The following is a 26,266-nucleotide window of genomic DNA, read 5'->3' as shown; positions in this document are numbered from 1 at the left end:
TATTCTCATTGCATCTGTATTGTGTTCCATTTACTTAGAGCTTTGATTTCAACAGTGTTATTTGCAGTGATGTTATTTGTTGCTTAGTGGTAGACTACACAAATGCCTTGTGTGTGTGGGGTCCACGGTTCCATGCTTAGCCTCCTTCCTCCTCAACCCCCTCTCCTATCCCCCATATCAATGTTGTTTGCATAATATAATCCTAGAGGAAGAGTTGGGTCCCACCTGTGGTTCTCTGAGCTTACTCCTGGCTCTGCGGTCAGGAATAATTCCTGGTGGTCCTTAGTGGACCATATATGGTGCCCTGGATCAAATCAGGGTTGGGCACATAGAAAGACAAATTCCGTAACCTGTACTATCTCTCTAACCCTTGTACAATATAATTTGTTTGTTTGGGGACCACACCCAGTGATGCTTAGGGATTATTCCTGACTCAGGAAGCAGAATGACTCCTGGCAGTGCTCAGGGCACCATTTGGAATGCTGGGGATTGAACCCAGGTCAGCCACGTGCAATGCAAATTCCGTACCCACTGTACTATCTCTTCAACTCTTCACAGTATAATTTTTGTATTTTCTTTTATCAAATGTATTGCTAGGTATTTTATATTTTTGCTGCTGTTATGAATTGAATTATTTTCTAATTTAATTTTTAGATTAAATTTTTAGATTAAATTTAGAGGGCTGGAGTGATAGCACAGTGGTAGGGCTTTTGCCTTGCACGCAGCCAGCCCGGCCAAGCCGGGTTTGGTTCCTTCGCCCCTCTCAGAGAGCCTGGCAAGCTATTGAGAGTATTCAATATGCCAAACACAGTAACAAGAAGTCTCACAATGGAGACGCTACTGGGCCCGCTCGAGCAAATCGATGAACAACGGGAGGACAGTGACAGTGACTTAATTTTTAGAATTATTGTTAGCTTTTAGGAATATGATTAAATTTTGGATATTGATCTTATATTCTGCAACCTTTCTAAGCTCTTTAATAGTTTTGGGGGGTTCTGGGGCAGGAGGCACACCTGGCGATGCTCAGGGGTTACTCCTGGCTCTGCACTCATTGATCACTCCTGGTGGGAATTGGGGGACCATATGAGATGCCAAGGATGGAACTGAGGTAAGTTGTGTGCGAGGCAAGTGTCCTGCCCTCTGTACTATCTCTCCAGCCTGCCATTTATTAGTTCTAAAAAATTGTAGATAACAATATTTTCTAGATATAAGAGCATATCATCTGAAGACAGGTTGTGTATTTCTTCTTTTCCAAACAAGAAAAAGACCCTTTTTCTTGTTTAATGACCTGGCTAGAATTTCTGGTACAATATTAAATAAAGACAGCAAAAGCAAATATCTGTGTCATGTTCCTTATCTTGGGAATACTGTTTTCACTAATTTGAAATCTGCTTCTAGTTGTAAGTTTTCATAGATGTCCTTCATCAGATTGAGAAATTCTATTGTAATTTCTTCCACTTTATTATCATGAGAGAGTGTTGAGGACATGGAGTGATAGTATATCTTGCCTTGCATGTGGCCAATCTGGGTTCAATATTCAGCACCCCTTCTGGTCCCCTAAGGCAGACAGGAGTGATCCCTCACTTCAGTGCCAGGAGTAAGTCTTGAGCATAGCCAAGTGGGTCCAAAAACAATAAATGAATAAATAAATAAGTAAATATAGGACTTTGGGTAGTAGAATTTACTTTAGTAGATCTAGTTAACTGATTTTTTTAAAAAATTGTTTTTCTGGTTTTGCTTTTTGGGCCATACCCAGCAGTGTTCACAGCTTATTCCTGGCTCTGTGCATAGGAATCCTTCTGGTGGGGCTCAGGGGACCATATGGTCTACTGGGGATTAAACCCAGTTGGCCACATGCAAGGCAAGCAACCCGCCCTGCTCTATTATCACTCTGGCCCCAGACTTATGTTTTTAAAAGAAAAAACATAATGTAAGTTGTGAACCTGAATTCCCAAAGAAAATAAAAGATCTTTGAAGTTAATATAGTCCAGCTATACTATTGATGAGCTGTTTGCTTGGTGCAAAAATATTTTTCTATTACAGCATGCCAGTACAGAGCAGCTGTCTCCTCATTTACCATGTATAAAGACCATCCTCCATCGACTTTATTTTTTTCTTTAATTTTTATTTTTTTCTTTGCTTTTAGGGCCACACCCAGAAGTGCACAGGGGTTACTCCTGGCTTTGCACTCAGGAATTACTCTTGGCAGTACTCAGGGGACCATATAGGATACTGGGAATTGAACCCGGGTTGGCCACATGCAAGGCAAATGCCCTACTCGCTGTACTATCACTCGAGCCTTTCCTTTGACTTTATTATTCTAACTTTAACTTTAAAAAGCTTATCCTCTGCCTTGTTCAGAAACAGTTTAACCACTTTCTCAATTTTGTTGTAAACTGATCATTGATGTAATGTATCTGCACTGAACATGTGTTTATAGAAAAATTAAGTGCTATCATCAAAATTCTAGCATTTAATTCAAAATTATTGTATGTATTTTATTATTTTAAAATTCAATTACTATTTGGAATCATGACACTGTTGTATGTTCTCGCTGGAGAGACTAAGTGACCATTTCATATTTTAGATCTTGGTAATGTTCTCACTTCTACTCCAAATGCCAAAACTGTCAATGGCAAAGCCGAGAGCAGTGACAGCGGAGCTGAGTCTGAGGAAGAAGAGGCCCAAGAAGAAGTGAGAGGAGCAGAGCAGCCAAGTGATAATGGTAATATTTGAATGGTGGGCTGCCATTTTACACCAAGTAAGACAGCAGAAGAAGGAGAGGGTTGGGCTGGTCTGTATGTGACAAGGGCTTGGAATGCAATTTGGGCCCTTGACCCTCTCCCCAGGGTTGTTCTGAGCAGAAGACCTATGTGAGGGTATAGGAACGGGGACAGCCACCCCAACACAGAGATACTCTTTGAAAGGCTTTCAAGAACATCCCTCTCCTCAGAACATAATCTCTGAAATGATGTTCCATTAGAAATGCATTCACTCTGGAATTTGTTTCCAAGGTGAATATGCACGTTACCAAGGAAAAGAGACAAACCCTCAATATCTTGTCAGGCACTGAGTTGAAGGGGCTGGATGGGTCGTGCAGCGGATAGGGTGCTTGCCTTGTACACCGCTGACCCTGTTGCATACCTGGCATCCCGTATGGTTCCCCAAAGCTCTGCCAGGAATGATTCCTGACTGAAGAGCCAAAAATAAGCCCCAGGCACAGCACCAGGTGTGTTCCCTCCCCCCCCCCCCCCCCATGAAAAAGAACTGAATTGAGGACCCAGAGGGAGCTGGATTGATGATACAGTGGTTAAGGTGCTTGCCTCATGTGACCACCTGGGTTTGATCCCTGGCACCTGAGCACTGCGAGGAGTAATTCCTGAGTGCAGAACCAGGTGTAATCCTTGAACATTGCAGAGTGTATTAAAAAAAAAAACCCAAAAATTGAGAACCTAGAGACATAGGACAGGGGTTAAGGCTCTTGTGTTGCATGCAGCTGACTCTGGTTTGATGCCTAGTACTTCTATGTCCCTAGCACACACGCAGGATAGTCCCAGAAGTATGAATAAGCCTTGAGCACAGCCAAGTATGGCTCCAGTTAAACAAGAAAAACAACAATAAAATTGTGTCCAGAAAACATATTTTGATGAAAAAGGAACATTACTGTCATGAAATACTATAGGCAGGGAGAGGGTCCTTGTTTGTAAGAATACCAGTGATTTGTGGGCAAAAATTTTTTTTAGACAGGAGAAAGAAAAACACAAAAACAAGCCACTCATTGTACTTGTGCCCTTCCTGTGTAGTAATGTAGACTAATAACATTTTCTTGGAGGGACCTTTTTGTACTGCTGGGACTCATGGAGAAATTAGATAATTCTCAGTGTCAAGACCTTGAGAGATTGTCTCTTAGACGTTCAAGAAGTTTGGCAGGGAGTTAAGGCAGTTTTGAAACCATTACAGTTTGGGTGAGCTCTTGGCAGGTCATCAGGACCCCTATCTTACACAGAGCATCCATCTGCAAGTAGAAAATCCTTCAAAGGGATTTATGGTAGATTGGGAAATGAGTACTTGATATTGGAACTTAGCATACGGAAGTTTTCTTACCTTGAACCTTTATCTCTCTCCGTTTTAATATGAAAGATAAGAAAACAATGAGGAAATCTGCAGACCACAGGAATTTGGAAATCATTGTCACAAATGGGTATGATAAAGACAGCTTTGTTCAGGATATGCAGAATGACATTCATGCCACTTCTTCCCTGAAAGGCAGAAGTGCCCACGAAGTCAAACCTGTAGATCAGAACTTGGAGCAAAGTGGAAAAACTGCTGTCTTCACTCACCAAGGTATCATGCTATAATAATTATATGCTCAGACTCTTTTACTGTAAGTGGAATGTTCTTGTAATAATTTTAGGATATTTAGGATATTTAGAATTTTAAAAGATATTCAATAAGTACTATTTTAGGATGTGTTGATAAAATAAGACTTTGTAGGTTTGAAAGTGAATCACAAAGACAGCAAATATAAGACTAACATGTTATTGGGACATTTATATTCTGATTTTACATGGAATTTTAAAATAAAATCAGTGGAATATTTGCTTTTACATTTTTTTTTTTTGGTTTTGTTTTTTGCTTTTGAGCCATACTCAGTGCTCAGGGTTTACTCCTGACTCTGTGCTCAAGGATCATTCCAGGCAGGCTCAGGGGACCAGATGGTACCAGGGATCAAACCCAGATTGACCGCGTGCAAAGCAAATGCTCTGCCCACTGTGCTATTGCTCTGATCTACTTTTACTTCTTGTGCTTTTTTGTTTCGTTTTGGGTTGTGGGACTATAGCCAATTATTCTCAAGGTATACTCCTAGCTCAGTGCTCAGGTGGGGTTCAGGGAACCATCTATGATACTGGGTCGGGTACATACATGGCAAGCTCCCTACTCACTGTCTATCTCTCTGGCCCCTCTGATGCTTCTTTTACCATAAACTTCTAATTATATGATGCCTTATTCTCCAATTGGAATAATAATTAGGATCTTGCCATATTGTAGGACTCTAGAAGTGAGCCTAGACTGTATACAGCACACCTACATCGCTGCAACTCAGTTGAGATATCAAGAATTGTTGACTATTTCTTGATGTAAAAACCAAACACAGGGACTGGAGTGATAGCACAGAGGGTAAAGCATTTGTCTTGCACGCGGCCAACCCAGGTTTGATTTCCAGCATCCCATATGGTCCCCTGAGCACTGCCTGGAATGATTCCTGAGTGCAAAGCCAAGAGTAACCCCTGAGCATCACCAGGTGTGACCCAAAAAACAAAACAAAACAAAAAAATAACCCACATTAATTGTATCCAAATTTTGGTCTTTTACCTTAAAGTTTTCGCTTGTAAGATTATGATGTTTTGTAATATTTGATCTGGATAGTGTCTTGTGTAACTCCATGATGAAATATTCTGTGGGGCCAGAGAGATAGAAGAATGGGTAAGGCACTTGTCTTACATGTGACCAACCTGGGTATGATCCCCAGAATTCCATGTGGTACCCTGAACCCCACCAGGAATGATTCCTGAGTGCAGCGCCAGAAGCCCTGAGCAATGCCAGGTTTGGCCCCCAAACCAAAAGTAAAATAAAATAAATAGTTTATAATATTTTCAATTAAAATTATCAAGCTAAATTTAAAGTTTTGGTAGTTATATAGAAAAAGCATAGCTTGGTAAATTTTAAAAATGGGGTAAATGAATGCTTCTTCAGGAATAATTAGATTACCTATACATTTGGCCCTATTTAGATATAAATGATGATCATGTTGAAGATGTTTCAGGAATTCAGCATTTGACGAGTGATTCAGACAGTGAAGTTTACTGTGATTCCATGGAGCAATTTGGACAAGAAGAGGTAAAAAAGATATATTTTAGTTGTTGGATTTTCAAGGCAGTATATCAGAATTTAGCGCACAGTTTATGTTAATAGCAAATGTACATTCTGTTCATCACTTTGAAAACATACTTTCAAAATGTTTAAACATTTGTATTCTAAGTTATTTTTGTGAGTTAAAAATATGTAAAATTCCTGCATATTAAAATATTTAAATGTATTATAATTTATGATTTATTTATATCTGTAAATATTCTGAGATGTGGGATGAAGAGGCAGATGGTAAACTTCTTAAGCTAGTCTCTGAAACTTTAACATTCAAGAAGATTGGATAAGTTTCGAACAAATAAATCTGTTTCTCACATTAAACTGAAAATTTAAGTGGAAATTATTTTCAAATTTTAGCTTGGGTTCAATATTGCAAGGTAACATTTAGAAAAAAAGAATTAAAGAACTATAACTTGTTTTTTTTTCCTCTTTGCTAGCTTTTTCTGAGGACTAGGCTGACCTTGACATTAGAATCTGTGTTTGGGATTTTATTTTCTTCCCCTCCTCTTTCCTCACCCTGTTCTAATAGCTGTTCTAACAGCTCAGGTGTAGCTTACAGAAAACCAGTTTTGTTGGTGGGAATGCCCAATAGTCCAGCCTTTCTGGAAAACAATATGGACAGTCCTTCAAAAACTAGAAATTGAGCTTCCATAAGATCCCGCAGTACCACTTCTGGGAATATATCCCAAAGATGCAAAAAGCACAGTAGAAATGACATCTGTACCTATATGTTCATTGCAGCACTGTTTGCAATAGCCAAAATCTGGAAACAACCCGGGTGCTCTAGAACAGATGACTGGTTAAAGAAACTTTGTTACAGCTATACAATGGAGTACTATGCAGCTGTCAGGAGAGATGAAGTCATGAACTTTGCTTATAAATGGATAGACATGGAGAGTATCATGCTAAGGGAAATGAGTCAGAAAGAGAGGGACAGAAATAGAAGGACTGGTCTCTTTTGTGGAGTATGAAACAAAACATAACATGAGGCTAACACCTAAGGATAGTAGATACACGGGATAGATAGATTGCTCCATAGCTGGAAGCCTGCCTCATGAGCTAAGGGGAGAAGGCAGCTGGAATAGAGAAGGGATCACTAAGAAAAAGATGGCTGGAGGAATGAGTCAGGATGGGAGATGTGTGCAGAAAGTAGATAAAGGACCAAACATGATTACTTCTCAGGGCCTGTATTGCAAACCATAATGCCCAAAAGTAGAGAGAGATTATGGGGAAACATGTCTGCCATGGAGGCAGAGGGAGGGTGGGAAAGGTGGGGAGTATACCAAGGATATTGGTGGTGGGGAGTGTGCACTGGTGGAGGGATGGGAGTTTGATCATTGTGTGATTGTAACCTAAACATGAAAGCTTGTAACTATTTCATGGTGATTCAAAAATTAAAGAAAAATCAAGAGTATTTCAAGGGTTAAAATAAAAAGGAAAAAAAAGTTTTTTCCTGGATGGGGGGGTGTCTCCCAACCAGTGTTTGGGGGTCACCAGAGCCATACCCAAACAGTGTGTGGGGACTCAAACTCAGGATCTAATGCATGCTAATTATGCCTTCCTTGACCCAGATACTCATTTATCTTTTCCCTCTCTGAAATAACAAATTTAACTCTTTCACTTTTTTTAACTCTTTTACTTTGTTCTCCTTTTTTTCTCTCTCCTCATCATATAATAAAAACCAACCTCTTAATTTTTTCAAATTTTATTTTATTATTATTTTAATTTTTGTTTTTGTGTCACAGTTGGCAGCACTTAAGGATCATTTCTGGTGGTTCTCAGGGGACCTTATAGGGGATTGAACCGGCCCAGTCACATGCACCACAAACACACATATGACTGTATTATCTCTCCAGTCCCCAGTTTTCTCAAATTTTAATGGTAACTGATTGGTTAAAACAATTTTTAACCAATATCAAACACAATAACAAATGTGGAAAGAGTCATGGTAAGGATACCAAATTGAGAATGAAGTGCAATCACGGTCACGGTCAAGGTCCTCCCGTTATTCATCGATTTGCTCGAGCGGGCCCAGTAACATCTCCATCGTGAGACTTGTTACTGTGTCTGGCATATCGAATACGTCACGGGGAGCTTGCCAGGCTTTGCCGTGTGGGCAAGATACTCTCGGTAGCTTGCCGGGCTCTCCGAGAGGGGCGGAGGAATCGAACTCGGGTCGGCCATATTGGCCACTTGCAAAAATAAAGATAAAAAAGTAATAAACATCCAAATCCCTTATTTAAAATTATTAGGTTTGAGGGCCATACCTGGTGTTGCTCAAGGATTACTTCTGTCTCTGTGCTCAGGGATTACTACTGGCTATATTTGGGGAACTGTATGTGATGCTGGAATTGAACTGGGTCAGCCTCATGTGAAGTCAGTGCCTTCCCCAAGCTGTACTATTGTTTTGACCCCTCAAAAGTTCTTAAAGCCCCCACATCCCCCACTCCTTTATTGGTACAGACAGTCATCATTACCACATCCTTGATTTGACTTAAACTCATTTGTTCTTCAAGTTATAGTTCATATCCTTTCTTCTAGGAATACTGCCTTTTTTGTTTGTTTTGGGGGCACACCCGGTGGTGCTTGCGACTTAATCCTCCCCTGCACTCACAGTTCACTCCTGGTGGGATGTGACGGGGTTATAGGATGCCAGGGATTAGATCTGGATTGATTGCATGCAAGGCCGGCACCCTACCTGCTCTGGCTCTCAGAAATCCCATCTTGACCCAGCCTCCACCTAACCCAAGGATAAGAGTTCCTTCCAGTATGCTTTACTTTTCTTCCACAGCACATAGCAATTTGTGTTGTTATAATTTTGTTTCTGTGACTCCCTTTCAGAATGCAAAAAATTCCTTGCAGCTAGGAATTTTGTCTCTTACCTCATAAGCATGGTGATAAACACAGTAATGTCTAGGATGAGAAGAAACATTTAAATAATTCTGAGCACGACTCACTATGGGGCCATAGCAATAGCACAGCAGGTACGGCTGTTTTGCATGCACCGATCAGGGTTGGAGGCACAGTACCACATCATGAGTCCCTGAACCTCACCAAGAGTTATTCCCTGAATGCAGAGCCAGGAGCAAGCCCTGAGCACTGCCCGGTGTGACCTAAAACAAACCAAAACAACAATTCACTCCCCCAACTTTTAAATTCTTTCCTCACGGACGAATCATTCCCACCCAATTTCTTCCCTACTAACAGGAAGCAAAATTTGAATTGAACAGGCATTTTTAGAAAAAAAAATATTTTATAAGAACAGCACTGCCAGGCTGGAGCAATAGCACAGTGGGTAGGGCACTTGCCTTGCTTGCGGCCGATCTGGGTTTGATTCCCAGCATTCCTTATGGTCCCCTGAGCACCGCCAGGGGTAATTCCTGAGTGCAGAGCCAGGAGTAACTCCTGTGCATCGCCGGGTGTGACCCAAAAAGCAAAAAATAAAAACAGCATTCCTGTTACCACAGAAACTTGTGGGGAATAATTTATGTCTACTGATTTTAACCAAGCACTATTGTAACTTTGTAGGCGTTAGACAGCTTCACCTCAAACAATGGACCGTTTCATTATTACTTGAGTGGTGACCTCTGTCAATCCTCGGAGGGTTCTGGTTTCCCTGAAGATGTTCAAGTATCTCCTGGAAATGGCCACTTTGGGGCCATGCAGGTAGTCGCAGCTGAAAGGAAAGGTGAAGTGAAGCATGGAGGAGAAGATGGCAGAAGTAACAGTGGCGCGCCACACCGGGAGAAGCGGGGTGGGGAGAGTGAGGAATTCTCTAACATCAGAAGAGCGAGAGGTGAGTCTTGGTTCCGTGCTCATGTGTGAAAGCTAGTGAAAGTGGGACGTGCTCGAAGGAGACCCTGGAACCCTCAGTCTGCTGTGGGAACAGGCAAGGGCTTCCTCACAGGCCATCTTGGGTCTGACCAGTTTGCTTTGTTGCTTTGTGTCGAATTTTTTCCTTTGACTATGCAGGGCCAGGGAGGGTGTTGGCTGCAGCACAGCAGGGAAATATTTCACTCCTCGATTCCTTATGCATTACTGTGTGTGTGTGTGTGTGTGTGTGTGTGTGTGTGTGCGCGCGCGCTGCTGGTGGGGGCAGAGATGGGACTCAGGTTTCCTTCATGCTGAGCAAGCACTTCAGCCCTATATATCACCCTGGCCTCCTTATGCAGGTTTTTTTTTTTTTTTTAATTTTGGGGGATTTGAGGAGGAGGTGCCAAATAGTGCTCAGAGGGTTGGGGGCCACACTTGACAATATTCAGCTTCAATATTCAGTTCAGTGCTAGGGTCTGACAATATTCAGTTCAGTGCTAGGGTCTGAGTACGGTGCTTGAAGGGCCTCCAGGCCCATACCTGGTTATGCCCAGAAGACCCTATATGGTGCTGGGGATTGACCCTGGGGTGCTCCTGCTCTTCCCAGGCTCTTTACCCACTTTTTTGAGATAGCTAAATTTGTATTTTATCACCTTCATGAGTGATACAAATGGCTTCAGTTTTGTTGCTGCCATTTTTTTTCCTACTATGGGTAAATCTCCAGAGTCTTTAAAAAAATGCTATTTAAAACTAGCAAATAGACCCTGGGTCTGTCCCCTTGATGTATGGTTCCATGTGCACTGTAAAAGTTGGGGATGGCCCTTGAGCACCACCATGTGTGGCCCAGATCACCACCAGGCCCATAGAGGAAAGCAATATTTAGTGTAACTTTTAATATTCTGGCATCTAAGGTTTTACAATTTTGTTTTCATATTGGTAAAGAACTTTCGGCAATGTGTTCTAAATTCAGGTTCATGAATTGTATGCATTAGAGGGTGTACTGGCATGGTAAGCATATTATAAAATTAATTCACTGTCACTGTCACTGTCCTCTCATTGTTCATCGATTTGCTCGAGTGGGCCCAGTAATATCTCCATTGTGACATTTGTTACTGTGTTTGGCATATTGAATATGTCATGGGTAGCTTGCCAGGCTCTGCCGTGCGGGCGGGATACTCTTGGTAGCTTGCCGGGCTCTCTGAGAGGGGCAGAGGAATCGAGCCCGAGTTGGTCGGGTTGGCTGCGTGCAAGGCAAATGCCCTACCTGCTGTGCTATCGCTCCATAAACCCATAAAATTAATTAGCAGACATTTATACAGACACAGAGAAGCTTGTCCATTTACTCCTTTGATCCTGATTATTTATCTTGTATACGTGATTTGTTTCTGCCCCAGTCTGGATCTCAAATAAACAGAATGAAAACAAAGAAAACGCGTTATTCCTCCTTCCATAAACATGATTCACAGCCAGTCGGTTTTGCTCTCTTCCCACAGGGCATCGGATGCAACATTTGAGCGAAGGCGCCAAGGGCCGGCAGGTGGGGAGTGGAGGTGACGGAGAGCGCTGGGGCTCGGACCGAGGGCCCCGTGGTAGTCTCAACGAGCAGATTGCGCTTGTGCTCATGCGACTGCAGGAGGACATGCAGAACGTCCTGCACAGACTGCACAAACTGGAAACCTTGGCAGCTCCTCAGGTCAGCGCCCACACATGCCGGATCTTCTTCTACTGCTGGTTCTAGAAAGCCCTAATTGGAATTGATTAAATTGATACAAACTCCTGTATGTTCAAGAGTAAAAGTAAATCAAAACAGCATGTAAGAAAAGACTGACCCAAAAGCTAAATGCCACTTGAATTGAAATACCTTTTTTTTTTTTGGCTTGTTTTGTTTTGGGCCATATCTGGCAGTGCTCAGGGCCCACCCCTGGCTCTGCATTCAGGGGTCACTCCTGGTGGGCTCCGGGGACTATGTGGGTTGCCAGCAATTGAATCTAAATTGGCTGCATGCAAAGCAAATGCACTACCTGCTATTGCTCCGACCCAATAAAAGAAATTTTAGGGGCCAAAGTGATATAGAATAGGAGGTAAGGCACTTGCCTTGTTTGAAGCTGACCCTAGTTCAGTCTCTGGCACCATGTAATTCCCTGAGCATTGTCAGAATTTGGGAGTCTCCCCTGAGCACTGCCAAGTGTGGCCCAGCACCACATACGGTTCGCCAAGACCTTCCAGGTGTTGACCCCTGAACTCAGAATCAGGAGTAAGCCCAGAGCACAGTTGGGTGTAGCACAAACCAAGCACACAAAAAAGAACAAACTTTTATGCTTTCTGGGAAAAAAAGAAATATACCGTATTTTTAAATGTTTGCCAAAACTAACCACTTTTATATGTATTTTAGGCAAAATCATCATCACAGACTAGTCATCAGTCCTCACGGGTAAGAAATATTTTCTTAAATATAACTATTGAGAGTTTTAAATAAGTTGCAACAAATAAGATTAGATGTTGTCCTCAAAGTATTCCAAATGAAATCTGCCCTTTTGAACTTGGAAGTCAGAAATATATTTGTTCTTGAGGCCAGAGAGGGGTTAAGCAAAGGGATTAAGGCACTCACCTTCAATGTGGCTGACCCATCCCTCCCACCCCCAATTTTTTTCCCCTTTAACAGCAAACCTGGGGTCTCCAAGTGTGTCGGGGTAGGGAGGGAGGGAAAGACTAGGTGGGGAGGGACCTAGGGGCAGTGGTGAGGGATATTGGCAGACTGATGCTGGCTGTGCTGCAGTCTTCGCACTGTCCACCTAAAGCAAAAGTGGTTTCAGCTCAAAAATAAGTAAACAAATATATCTGTATAAAATTACACACACACACACACACACACACACACATACACACATAATTTTCAGGAACCTGGGACATAGAGCCATATGCCTTGCATGTTAGAAGGCCTGGGTTCCTTCCTCAGCACTGCAACACCAAAATAAAAAAGAAAAGAAAGGATAGGGGGTGGAGGGAGAGATTGCCCAATGGGTCAGAACACATGCTTTTCATGTAGGAGGCCTGGGTTTGATCCCTGGTCCCATGTGGCTCCCTGAGCAACACCATGAATGACCTCTGTGCCTGGAACAGTAGTCCCTGAGGCCTCCAGGTGGGACCCAAGAGCAGGGAAGGCAGGAGGAACTGAATTTTTGACATATTTGTTTTGTATTTAAGTACCTAGTATCCCTGAAATTCTACTGAACTAAATAATGCTGTAAAATAAGACTCTTTCCTTTGAGATGAACGTAGATTTTTTATTAGTTATTTGTATTAAAAATTATTGTTATCTTTGTTTCTTAAGTTCATGTTTGCATACGTAATAGCTTGGTGACCAGATATTTTACTTTTTCAGAGACCGTCTTGGTGGCCCTTTGAGATGTCTCCTGGTGCATTAACTTTTGCTATAATATGGCCTTTTATTGCCCATTGGTTGGTGCATTTATATTATCAAAGAAGGAGAAGGTAATGCAATAATTTTATTCTTTCAAAAGCTATGTATATGCTGATGATTTAGAATAGATAGAACTTTCAGTAGGGAATTTGTCCATTTTATTAATGTTAGTGTATTTTTATGGACTATTTTATACTAATTTGTCTGAAACTATATTGAAATGATGTCTGGTGGATTTCTAACTATTCCTTGGACTTAAAAAATTTTCACTTAAGATTATTTGATACATTTGTTTGCCTTTGACTTAGGCAACAATGAGAACATGATTTCAGGCTTACTTTTTCTGACTTATTAAGAAATAGTGCTCTTAAAATTTGATATTTATTTTGGATTCTCTTTTAATGTTAAAAGATAGCAGGTGAGTAAACAGTGTTGCCCAGTAATGCTCACCTCTTCCCCAGGCCTTTGAAACATAGTCTCTAACAACTCAGAATAATTATTGCCCTTGTGGTTAATTTAAAATAAAGGATTATTCTAATATGAGGGTCAGAAATCCAGTTTGGCGTGGCAAGAAATAGCTCAGATAGGGCTGAATAATAATTTAGAATCCTTGAAAGTGCACTGAAGTTGGGTTAGAAATAACCTGATACCAGAACACTTCAGTTTCAGAAAACCTTAAAGTATATTTTCAATGCTGTGTAAGCTGAACTACTTTTTATAGATAAACAACTTTTTCTTATCACTGATGCCTTTGGTGATTATGGTTTTGGGGTTTTTGTCACAGTTTTTAGTAAAAACAGATGAGGGGGGAAAATGGATATTGGGGGGCCAAAAGATAGTACAGTGTTAGGGCACATACCTGCACCGGATTTGGTTCCTGCATTCCATGGTCCCCTTCAAAATGCCCAGTGCAGCCCTAGAGACTCCCAGCACTTCCGAGGTGGCCTGGATACTCCAGCCCTTCGGGCCCAAGAGCATCACCTGGGCTCTGGCACTGAACCACTGACTGGGTTGGTTGAGAATTGCTGGTGGCACATCCAGGTGGCCTGAGCATCCCTTGGGAGGCCAGAAAAGGGAAGTGTGTGTATGGAGGGGGTGGGGGCACTGAATGAAAAGCTTTTAAGTCTTCTTTCAATTTTACATTGTAGAAACATTTTTAAATAACAAATTTAAAAAAATATAATGTTTTGTCCTCTACCAAAGAACCCATAGTAGTTCTTCTTACCACACTTGATAACAAAAGCAAGATCAAACATTTATTGTCTTTTGTAAAAGGGCAAAGAGTGGCCTGATATAATTTTTAAGTGCAACCTTTATACTATATTATAGTAAAAAAACTGACATGTATGGGACATTGGGTAAATTGTCCTAGTTTTCCTTATTCTCAGATCATATTAAGACAGGTTAAATTATGTCCACAAATGAGCTATAGAGGGGCTGGAGTGATAGCACAGTGGGTAGGATGTTTGCCTTGCACGCAGCCGACCTAGGTTCGATTCCCAGCATCCCATATGGTCCCCTGAGCACCACCAGGAGTAATTCCTGAGTGCATGAGCCAGGAGTAACCCCTGCGCATTGCCAGGTTTGACCCAAAAAGCAAAAACAGAACTATAGAACTTTTCTGGTATATTAATGGGCTGGTAAAAGGCCGATCAACGGGAGGGCCTTTACCTTACCTTTACCTTACCTTTACCTAATGGGCTGGAGCCATAGCACAGCGGTAGGGCGTTTGCCTTACATGCGGCCAACGCGGCCGAACCGAGTTGATTCCCCCGCCCCTCTTGGAGAGCCCGGCAAGCTACCGAGGGTATCTCGCCCGCATGGCAAAGCCTGGCAAGATATCCATGATATATTTGATATGCTAAACACAGTAACAACAGGACTCACGATGGAGATATTACTGGGCCCGCTCGAGCAAATCGATGAACAACGGGAGGACAGTGCTACAGTGCTAATGTTCTAGAAATACATTTGACTATTTGAAAACCCTATACTAGGATTTCAGAAGTATAACTTACCTTCTCAGTATTATATCTATCTTTCTAATCTGTTTACGTATAATGACATTCCAGCTGTTGAGATATCAGGCTTTCGTTCTTTTTATTTTTAAAAAATTATTATTATTATTATTGGGGTTTGGGACCACACCCTCCTCTGCTCAGGCTTAATCCTGACTCTGCGCTCAGGGGTCACTCGTGATGGTGTTTCAGGGACCATGTATGGTGCAGGCGAACAGGGTGATGACACGCAAGGCAAGCGCCCCACCCACTCTGCTGGCTCTCCAAAGGCCTTCATTACGGGCCTTGTTTTTCTGCTCTCACACATTTTAAATTTCTCCATTGAATGTTGAGTTTAGTACTACTATACATTGTTGTTAATTGAAGTATTCCTGGTAATTGGAGGAAGAAAGAATCGAATTCCTTTTTTTTTTCTTCACTCTGTAGTAGTAGGAGATATAACCAGCAGGGTGGAGTGGAGCCCAAGGCAGGTGTTTACATATTCTGCACTGCATTTCAAAGGAGAAGTCGGGGATTGAAGAGAGAAGAAGTTTGGCAAAGGACAAAATATTTTAGTTAATGATTTATGTTAAGGTCGAAGCACCTGGCCACTTCACTAAAGCCCCAAAACCAAATTGCACTTTGCTTCAGCAGTTCACAGATATTTATCAAAATTCTTAGTGTTCTCAATTTTTTAGTCCATTACTAGTCAAAGCATATACCATTTGTCCTACGTATCCTCGTCAAGCTGTTCACAGATCTCTCTTGGAGAAACTTTCCCCTATTTTAATTTTCTGTTTTGTTGTTCAGTCTTTGTCAAGTTCCTCACCCTATGTTAAGTGCCCAGTCTGTCCTTCCTAATTTCAAGTTATTTGACTCTGTACAACTGCATTTTGGTGAAGTAATAGTATTTTTAAATCTGCTTTATGTATGTAAAAAATAATGTTAGAGAGAAAAACCATATTTGATATGCAAGTAAGTACTGATCTTGAGGTGGGTTAGGCATTTTTTTTATTCTGGCAGTGTTTCACAGTATTTTCATTGACATTTATTAGACTAAAAACTAGAGAACTATCTGTCTGTCGTTTAGAGGAAAGATTATGTATTAAAAAAGAAGAGAGAGCTGGAGAAATAGTACAGCGGGTAGGGCGTTTGCCTTGCACACGGCCAATCCATGTTCGATCCCCGGCATCCCATATGGTCCCCCTGAGAAACACCAAGAGTTATTCCTGAGTGCAGAGCCAGTAGTAACCCTTGATTCATAGCCGGTTGTGACCCAAAAAGACCAAAAAAAGAAAAAAGAAAGGAAGAGAAAACTCTAGAAATTCGATTAGGTACAGAAAGTGAGGAAGAGGGAGTGTGCACCCTAGTGCAGTGGACCATTATGTATCTCATCCTCCTTAGCCTGAACCTCATCCGCCAGGGTAGTGGCCATCTTGTACCTCATCCTCCTCAGCCTCACCTTCATCCACCAGGGCAGTGGCCATCCTGTGCCTCATCCTCCTCAGCCCAGTCCTCATCCTCAAGTGCAGTGACCATCCTGTACCTCATTTTCCTCAGCCCGAATCTCATCCTCCAGGGCAGTGCCCATTCTGTACCTCATCCTCCTCAGCCTGAACCTCATCCTCCAGTGCAGTGGCTGGGGTGTAGTAACTTTCCATTGAGTGTGTGCTGGTACATGGCTGAATGCCCACACCTGATTGAATTGCAAACTGAAATACCAAGAGATGTAGAAAAACTTTCATGCTATTCAATAAATATGCATGTAGACACAGAGATAATCCTCTGTAGTTGGAAAACAAATGACTACATATAAAAAATTACTATACAGAGAAATAATTACTTTAACAGAAAAAAGGTGATACTGAAGATCTACTGTAAGATTCCCTTCTCAGGCAAAATCAATACTAATTTTAAAATAAGAGATTGTCGTGTTGGACCAGGGTAATAGTACAGCAGGTAGGGTGTTTGCCTTGCACTCAGCCTACCCTAGATTTGATCAGCACCCCATCTGGTTCTTGTAGCCTGCCAGGAGTGAACTCTGAGCACAGAGCCAGGAGTCAGTCCTGAGCATGGCTGGGTGTGGCCCACCTAGCAAGAGAGATTACTCGCATTCTCTCCCCAATGAGTCAGGGGCAGTTCATTCTTCTTGTGATTCGAAGAGGAGCACCTGCAGACTTCCTACTCCAAACAAGTTCTAGCAGTCGGCTGCCTTCCCACCTCTGTCCACTTGTCGAACCTGATAGTCTTCCTCTAACCCCCCACGCATGAAACGCTGCACGCACACCTGTGCACTTGCTAAGACTGTGTTTGCACCAATGCTTTGAAGGATATTTCGACCCTCTTTACCAGTTTGCCCAGACACACAAATTTTGCATAATGTATTTCCCTTGGGAACAGGGGAGCTTTCAGTAGAGTTGAAACAAAAACCTCAGAGCTGGGGCCACTCAGGAGGAACATTCTGGGGCAAATGGCGCTGGCTTCAAAAGGAGGAATCAGGCTCCTAAGGAGGGGTAGACGATTTCACCAGAGTGGAGTGACAGGCAAGGGAAAGGCCCAGCTACATCCTGTTCCAGAATCTCTTTTCTGTAGCTAAACTTCTCTCATTACACCAGACCTGGAAAAGCAAAGGGGGTGGGGGTGGGGGGTTGGTGTGCAGGGTCTCATTAGGAGCCTGAATAAACTTCTCACAGTTTGGAGGCCAGTGGTGGTGACTTCTGTAGGTTTGTAGGTTCAGTTACAGTAGATTGAGCAGAGAAGCGGGAGGGCAGACACCAAGTAATATGCTTGTGTGCTTTAAAACAAAAAATTCATTTCAGGCTCACACCCAGTGGTGCTCAGGAGTCACTCCCGGCGGGACTCAGGGCTGCCTATGGGGTACCAGGAATTGGACCCAAGTCAGATACTCACAAGGCGACCTTCCCATTCCTCTTGTCCTGTCCCTGGGTCCTGCTGTGCTCCTTTTGGTAAATCTATGAAGGGCCTTAGGCAATACGCATTATGCATGTCATGTGAATTCCTGATTTGTGTCACTCCCTGTTCCTCAGAGCCAAGTCTTCTGTGCAACACCCTTGAGTTGTTTTTGTGGTCCTGAGAGCCGCCCACGGCTGCCTGCCTCTGTTAACTGCTTCAGTTCTCTTCTCCCAAGGCCATCTTCCTTAGCACTGCAGGTGCCCTGTGGGGTGAGCGCTGCTCGGAAAGTGGCATTCCTGCCAAGGAATTGAGCCTAAGAGGATTTCTACAGAGGATAAGGACCATCTGGTTCTTTAAACAGTGCTCCTGCCAAGAGAGTTGCATAAGAGCGTTTCTAAAGAGGAGAGAGCAGTGAGCCTGTTAGTCCAAGTTTCACTCGATTTGGGCATCTGAGTTCCCCAGGGAGGGTCTTGAGACTCTCATCGCCAGGGGACCTTTTCTTCCCCAAACCTAGACCATGTGTGATTGGGTGTCTTGGGTAAACAAGCTGGCTCTTCTTTAATTGCTCATTCTCTCTACTCTTATCGCAGCCATCACATTTTATAATTATTGGTTTATATATTCCCCCACCCTGACTCAGCTAAACTAAGAGCTCTGTGAAAGCTGATAGCGTGTCTTATTTACCTTTGAATCTCCAGCTTCTTGGGAATGAGCAGAAACCTAATATACACGATTGAGTGAATAGTTCCTGTTGTACAGTTGTCCATTTTTTGTGGTTTCATTTCACTTTCTTGTTTCACTACTTTTCCATTTTTGATAGAAAATTTTTATCCAGTCATGTACATTAAATCCTTTGTAATCATTTTAACTTACAGACATCTTGTCTTTGCTTCAGAGGGTGCCTTGAAATATAACTAAAAACTTACTTATAGGTTTATGAAATAATTGATGGCTTCATGACATAATTCCTCCAAAATGGAATTCCTAAAGCAAACTAGAAAAGGAGGAGAATCCAGAAGCTCTGAGAAGAGAAATGTAATTGTAAATTATGTATTGCAAACTAGTTGGTAGTGTTAACATTTGGAGTTGAATCATATCAATCCGTTAGTGACCTGAAGTGAACTACCTGTAATTTTTTAATTTGCAGTTTATAGTCTTTCTAAATTTGGATATGATTCAGGTTTTTATTCATAAATTTCTTTGGCTTGGATGTGTTTTTTCTTCAGGTTGCATCTATATTAATAGGAAACTGACTTTTACTTTTGTTTTTTCAAGAAAACTGAACTGAAGAAAATGGTATTTTACTCAAGACTCTTGGGCCTGGAAGACCTTGGAATGAAATGGATTGTGGAGTTCACAAGAAAAATCTTAGTTTGTGCTGATTATATTTCTTTCTGTTGTCCAGTAGTTCAGTTATGTACATAAATACATATATATATTTTGCACTACACAGATGATAACATTTTAAGGACTAATGTTGTTGATACTTGAATAATCAGTCTCACCTAGGTTATAAATAGCCATCCTAGATTTGCCCTACCCTTGAACTTGAAGGACATTAAATTATTAATTATTGTTTGGTAACATGTTTACCTGATTATCTCCCATAGAGAAATAGAAGCTGCTTTCCAAGGTACAGTTGTTATGATGAGATCAGATTTATAACTGGATATTTACATTTTCTAAATTAAATGTGAAAAAGAATACAAAACAGGAGTCAATTTTAAATGAGATGTTAAATATGCTTTGTATCTTATTTACTGAATTGCCATGTCACATAGTAGAAAATTGCTAGAAGAATCTTTTTCACACCACTATAATCTTTTGGGCTGCCCATATCTTTTTGGGCTTTCAGAGTCCTGATGAGTGATCAAGCATTATTACAAAGTAGAGGCCCAGTGTACTAGGCTTACTTTTTGCGAATGATTCACAGATTAGGCATAACCTGCTGATAGGAATGATGAAGAATGGACTTAAAATAGATAAACTGTATCCTGAGCCTGCAAATCATCAATAAGATTTTTATCCAGTCATATACGTTTATTCCTTTGTAATCATTTTAACTATAGCTATCTTATCTCTGCTTCATAGGGTGCTTTGAAATATAAATGAAAACTTATTTATACTGTTTTTACAAAGCTCAAAAAGGAAACACGTGAAAATAACTTTTCTGTAACTGGTAATTTCTGTAGACTAGACTCTTAACCTCTTAGTGCCTCTGATTTTCCTTCAGGCTACAACAGTTGACATACTCCTATTTCACAGGGCTATTGGAAGGATTTGCATGCTCGCAGGCAGCATGATGCCGGATGTGTTAGGCACACCCAACTAATGAAAATTAAGTCTGTTTTTCATAGCTCCCTTCATTTAGTCTCGAAAGAAGATGGTAATTAGATCCTTAAAGGCTTGGTTCGGAAAATTATTATTTTCAAAAGCTACTAAAATTCCTTGCTTATTTGGATGTGTGCTTTAAAAGTTTCTCTATTTGAAGATTTTGTAGCAAGGTAATTTTAAAGCCACTCCGCATATATGATGTTGGTTTTACCTTCATGTGTTCAAAAGTATTTTCAGTAAGAGGGAAAATAACCCATGCCTTTGAGGGTAGATCTTTGTTTGCCTGAAGACAAAAGTATAAGATGCTTTTCCCCATGACTCCTTTTTTCTTTCATGTAACTTGATTTTTAAAAATTCCATTCTGATTAAAGTGTGTCTAAGAGGATCTATTAATATTTACATTTTTTAAACTGTCCTTTTTATTTAGGGAAAAAAATGAAGCAAGTAACTGAATTATATATAAAATAAAGTTTAGACCTCTGGATCAGGGATTATTTGTAAAAAATTAGATGTCAGTCTTGTATATGCAATTGGTGACGCTTAGTATATGAGTAAATAAAATGCAAATTAAGAATGTAAGCAGTTGTGATTAATTACAGGAAATGAAGGGTATCTAACTCCTAGGATAATCATTTGAAACCGATTCCAAAGTTTTATTTTATAGTTTGAAAAGCACTTTGCACACAGCTCTTGTTAAATAAAAAGATGTAATTATAGGGTATAGAATTACTGCTTTGTTTAACAAGAACCTCATTAAAAATTTAAACTAACAGCTACGGTATTTTTTTAATGATTTCTCGTTTTTCTTTACTGTCAAATTAAGTTAAAAATAAAAAGTTAATGAGAAATGCTGTGACTCTCATTACTTGTTATGGTTAGGAGTACTGTGGTTAGATGCTATCGATTAGGTAAAAGTAAAGGTAGGGCCCTCCCGTTGTTCGTCGATTTGCTCTAGCGGGCCCAGTAACGTCTCCATTGGAGACTTTGTTGTTACTGTGTCTGGCATATCGAATACGTCACGGGGAGCTTGCCAGGCTCTGCCGTGCGGGCGAGATACTCTCGGTAGCTTGCCGGGCTCTCCAAGAGGGGCAGAGGAATCAACTCGGGTTGGCCATGTTGGCTGCATGCAAGGCAAACACCCTACCGCTGTGCTATCACACCAGCCCATCGATTAATTCGCTATCGATTAAGGGAGAGTAAATAATAGGAATTCATATAAGGTAAGCCATGCCTCATTCCCCAAAATATCAATGCTGTCAGAAACAGGTGTGAAATATAACTCTAAGAATGTTATTAATCAAGTCAAAATCTTGGCTTTCGGGGCTGGATCGATAGCATAGGAGGTAGGGCGTTTGCCTTGCCGGGTTTCATTCCCAGCATCCCATAGGGTCCCCCGAGCACCGCCAGGAGTAATTCCTGAGTGAAGAGCCAGGTGTGACCCCTGTGCATTGCCGGGTGTGACCCAAAAAGCAAAAAAAAAAACAAAACAAAAAATACCTTGGCTTTCATTAAAGAGATAGCTTCCCACAGTCACCTATGTCCATGCATCTTTATTTATTTATTTATTTGCTTTTGGGGTCACACCCAGCAATGCTCAGGGGTTACCCCTGGCTTTGCACTCAGGGAATAACTCCTGGCGGTGCTTGGGGGACCATATGGGATGCCGGGGATCGAACCCAGGTGGGCCGCGTGCAAGGCAAACGCCCTACCCGCTGTGCTATAGCTCCGGCCCCTGTCCATGCATCTTTAAACCAGACAACTTAAATATATGCAGTCGGTCTGAGATGGAAAACAGTGGGAGATTCTCGATTAAAATATAAATATGTAACTTGTAATTTTTACAGATAGTGGTAAGTGTGATGTTAGTTAACCATCTCACTTTACGCATGTGTTCTGCTAGATAAAAATGCAACTGTTAAGAAAAAAGAAACCTAACTGTTGTGATTTTGTGAAATAAATAAAAACAAGAAAAAAGGAAAAAAAAAAGATTACCTTGAGAGTAGGAAGCAGACCAAGACAGGAAAGTGCCAGACACAGGGGGAGTAAATTCAGAGCAGGTCAAAAGTCCAGAGGAGACAGTGTCAGATAGGAAAAATAAATCAAGGATCAACTAAATTGGTAGGCAGGTACATCTGACTGTTCTGTTAGGTTATTGAAACGACTGGGAAAGAACAGCGGATGGGATTACATTCGGTCGTTTTAAAAATCAAGCAAATAGGGCCAGAGCAATAGTACAGTGGGCGGGTGTTTGCCTTTTGCATGGGCAGACGTGGGTGTGATCCCCAGAAACCCATATAATTCCCTGAGCACTGCAAGGAGTAATTCCTGAGTGCAGAGCCATGAATAACCCCTGAGCACAGCCAGGTGTGCCCCCCCACCCCCGCCCCAAACAAAACAGATTAAGCAAATAGGGGCCAGAGAGTTATCACAAGAGTTTAATGTTCTTGCCTTGCAATCTGATCCTGGGCCCCCTGAGCACCCTAAATAATAAAGCCAGGGGTGCAGAGAGGTCCACCTCTTATATTCTCCTTTGCTCTCACTATAAACACTTATCTACTCGGGGAATATGTGGTATCAGGAATTGAACCTAGATCTCCTGCATGCAAAACATGCGTTCTAACCTGTTCTAAGCTTGGGGGCCAGAGCAATAGTAGACATGTAGGGTGCTTGTCTCACCCAGGTTTAATCCTCGGCACCCCATATGATCTACTGAACCCTCCAGTTGTAATTCCTGAGTGCAGAGCCAGGAGTAACCCCTGAGCATCGCCAGGTGTGGCCCAAAAAACAAAACAAACCCAAACAACAAAAAAAGGAGGGGTAGGGAAGGTGGTTGCAAGGTGAATACATGATTCCCCCGTTATAAATGTATCCATTGTGCTGCTGCACTGTGTGGGTTCAGAGTATGGACTGGGCACATTTGAGTTGACTAAAAGGGTCAGATTGGAGTTCCTTATCGGCATTCTCAGGTCTGTTGGTGCTATGAGAACTTATTAGAGGTGGTACAACTGGGGTGCTGTGGGTATTTTTTTGGTGTGTGTGTGTGTGTGTGTGCGTGTGTGTGTGTGTGTGTGTGTGTGTGTGTACATCCAGGTGGTGCTGAGACTACTCTTGGCTCTGAGATCAGGGGTGCTTAGGGTACCAGGGGGTTCTGGGGATTACACTAGGATCTGCCCAGTGTGGCTTGCTGGCATCAGCACACAGGGACTTCCTACACCAGCTCAAGTTTCTATGGTGCCCCTCAACAGCGCCTGTTGTTTTTGGGCCAGTGGTGCTCAGGCCTTACTCCTGACTCTGCCCTCAGGGATCACTCCTAGTGGGTGAAGGAGACTATGGGGTGCTGGGAATCAAACCCAGGTCTACAGAGTGAAAGCAAGCGCCCTACCTGCTGTACTAGCTCTCTGGTCCCTCGGATTTGCTATTTGGATGTCACATAGATATGGCCATTAATTAATCTTGCCCTCAGTCCCTCACTTCAGGATGGAGCACAATTGAGCTAGATGACCAATCAGAAATGAGGTCTCCAACTTGCCCTCTCCCTTCTTAGTATACTTCTTTCACCTGAAAGTCTTGGTGACTGCCTCTTAAGTATATATTGGATCTGGGTCGGGGTATGTGTTTTTTACACCTCTTCCTTCAAATATTTTCTTTTATTCTCCATGCAGCTCTAAGGATGGCCTCCTTGTGGTTGGCACAGTGTTAACTGAAAGGAAATCTGGTGAAACTATCAAGGTTTCCACAATCTTCTGAGTATGTAATTGGTGGTTATTAACCAAAAGTGGTTATTTCTGGAAAATGGATACCGGACCTGAATTTCCTTGTGTTAGGAGTACTTGGGAATGTGGCTTAGCAGTAAAGCACTTGATTTGGAGAATAGCGATATTTTTACATAGTCACTATTTCCTGGGACGGAGTGATAGCATAGCGGGTAGGGCGTTTGCCTTGCACGCAGCTGACCCGGGTTCGATTCCTCTGCCCCTCTCAGAGCCCGGCAAGCTACCGAGAGTATTCCTCCCGCACGGCAGAGCCTGGCAAGCTACCCGTGACGTATTTGATATGCCAAAAACAGTAACAAGTCTCACAATGAAGACATTAAGGTGCCCACTCAAGCAAATCGATGAACGGGACAGAGCTACAATGCACTATTTCCCAAATACAACATCAAGACAAATACTCCAAGCAACAGTAGAGTAATTAAGGTCCAAATAATGATCATTTATTTAACATCTTTGGCTTGCTGTGCATTTCATTTGGTCTGACAAGAGGTTTGTGAAGGTAAACAGACACCTGTTTGAATATATTTTCTGTATTACATAATAGAGGCGAGAGATGTTTCTATTGATGAAACAATTCTATATAGTACAGATGCATCTATTTTTACCGGCAGAAACAGTGTTCCTTAAAAACACACACATTCCCAGGAAACACTTATAGCATGAAGCATTCTATGTGACTTTACCTTTACATGCTTGACTTGAACAGAAAACTTTTGTATTTTTCAATGTTAGGGATCAGATCCAGCACACGTGGCACGTGCTGTGCCACTGAACATGTCTCTGTACCACGCTGTTCTTCATAATTGTTCTACTTATGGGCACTATCTCTTGTATTGGGAACAATATATATTTCCACCAATTATTCAGTAATGTTTCAGGTTTCTAATAAGTCTGATATTCTGAACAATTTCCTGAGAGAATTGGCCTGTTTTTATTAATCTGCCGACTAATTAGTAGTTAAGTTAAATGTGCCTATGGCCTCTTACTGTGACAGAGCAATGGTTTAAACCATTTGTGGGCTGGAGCGATAGCACAGCAGTAGGACATTTGCCTTGCACGTGGCCGACTCAGCAGACCCGAGATTGATTCCTCCGCCCCTCTCAGAGAGCCCAGCAAGCTACCGAGAGCATCTCGCCTGCACGGCAAAGCCTGGCAAGCTACCCCTGACGTATTCAATATGCCAAACACAGTAACAAGGCTCACAATGGAGATGTTACTGGGCCCTCTTGAGCAAATCGATGAACAACGGGAGGACAGTACTTGGTTCCAAAGTCATTCTTCTTTCTACTATATGAATATAACATAAAAGCATGGTAAAAACAAACCTTGTTCTGACATAAAGGTAAAGGTAAAGGCCCTCCCGTTGATCGTTGATTTGCTCGAGCGGGCCCAGTAACGTCTCCATTGGAGACTTTGTTGTTACTGTGTCTGGCATATCGAATACTCTCGGTAGCTTGCCGGGCTTCTTCGAGAGGGGCGGAGGAATCGAACTCGGGTCGGCCATGTTGGCCACGTGTAAGGCGAACACCCTACCCGCTGTGCTATCGCTCCAGCCCTGTTCTGACATAATGTAAGAGAATGATGAAACTAGTTTAACAAGTGTATTTTTAATATTTTACTTGAAGACAGTACCCAGAAACATTAAATCTAAGTTGTTCTCACTGCAGCAAGCTCAGCAGGACCATTTCACCATGGATTCAGTTATATAGCATCGGCTAGAATGGTTTAACTTTCACAGTAACACTTCTGGAATTGTGTCATTTTCTTTCTTTCTTTCTTTCTTTCTTTCTTTCTTTCTTTCTTTCTTTCTTTCGTTTTTGGTCACACCCAAAGATACTCAGGGGGGTTACTCCCAGCTCTGCACTCAGGAATTACTCCTGGCGGTGCTCGGGGGACCACATAGGATGCTGGGAATCAAACCCTGGTTGGCCGCGTGCAAGGCAAACACCCTACCCGCTGTGCTGTCACTCCAGCCCTGGAATTGTATCATTTTCAACTACATTCTAACTGGTTCTTACTGAAACGACAGTGGAAAATAAACACACTAAGGCCATTGTGCAAAAGCAATACAATTTAATAGATCGAAAACT

At 42.0% G+C, this 26,266-nt stretch overlaps 1 protein-coding gene across 2 annotated transcripts in view; it reads left to right on the top strand.

The window, feature by feature from the left end:
- The window catches only part of ACBD5 (acyl-CoA binding domain containing 5), a 28,992-nt gene extending 15,758 nt beyond the window's left edge, over positions 1–13,234 (top strand). For both annotated transcript variants that reach the window (XM_056132490.1, XM_056132483.1), the window contains 7 exons: positions 2,588–2,725; positions 4,141–4,344; positions 5,792–5,898; positions 9,454–9,721; positions 11,232–11,431; positions 12,131–12,169; positions 13,121–13,234. In XM_056132490.1, the coding sequence (XP_055988465.1) occupies positions 2,588–2,725; positions 4,141–4,344; positions 5,792–5,898; positions 9,454–9,721; positions 11,232–11,431; positions 12,131–12,169; positions 13,121–13,234 (1,070 nt within the window). The remainder of the gene's footprint in view (positions 1–2,587; positions 2,726–4,140; positions 4,345–5,791; positions 5,899–9,453; positions 9,722–11,231; positions 11,432–12,130; positions 12,170–13,120) is intronic.
- The last annotated feature ends 13,032 nt before the right edge of the window (positions 13,235–26,266 follow it).

The sequence above is a fragment of the Sorex fumeus genome, unplaced genomic scaffold, assembly GCF_029834395.1.
Source record: "Sorex fumeus unplaced genomic scaffold, SorFum_2.1 ptg000007l, whole genome shotgun sequence".
Classification (NCBI taxonomy): Eukaryota; Metazoa; Chordata; class Mammalia; order Eulipotyphla; family Soricidae; genus Sorex; species Sorex fumeus.
The sequence above is the reverse complement of the archived record's forward strand: the minus strand, read 5'-3'. Positions and strand labels throughout refer to the sequence as shown.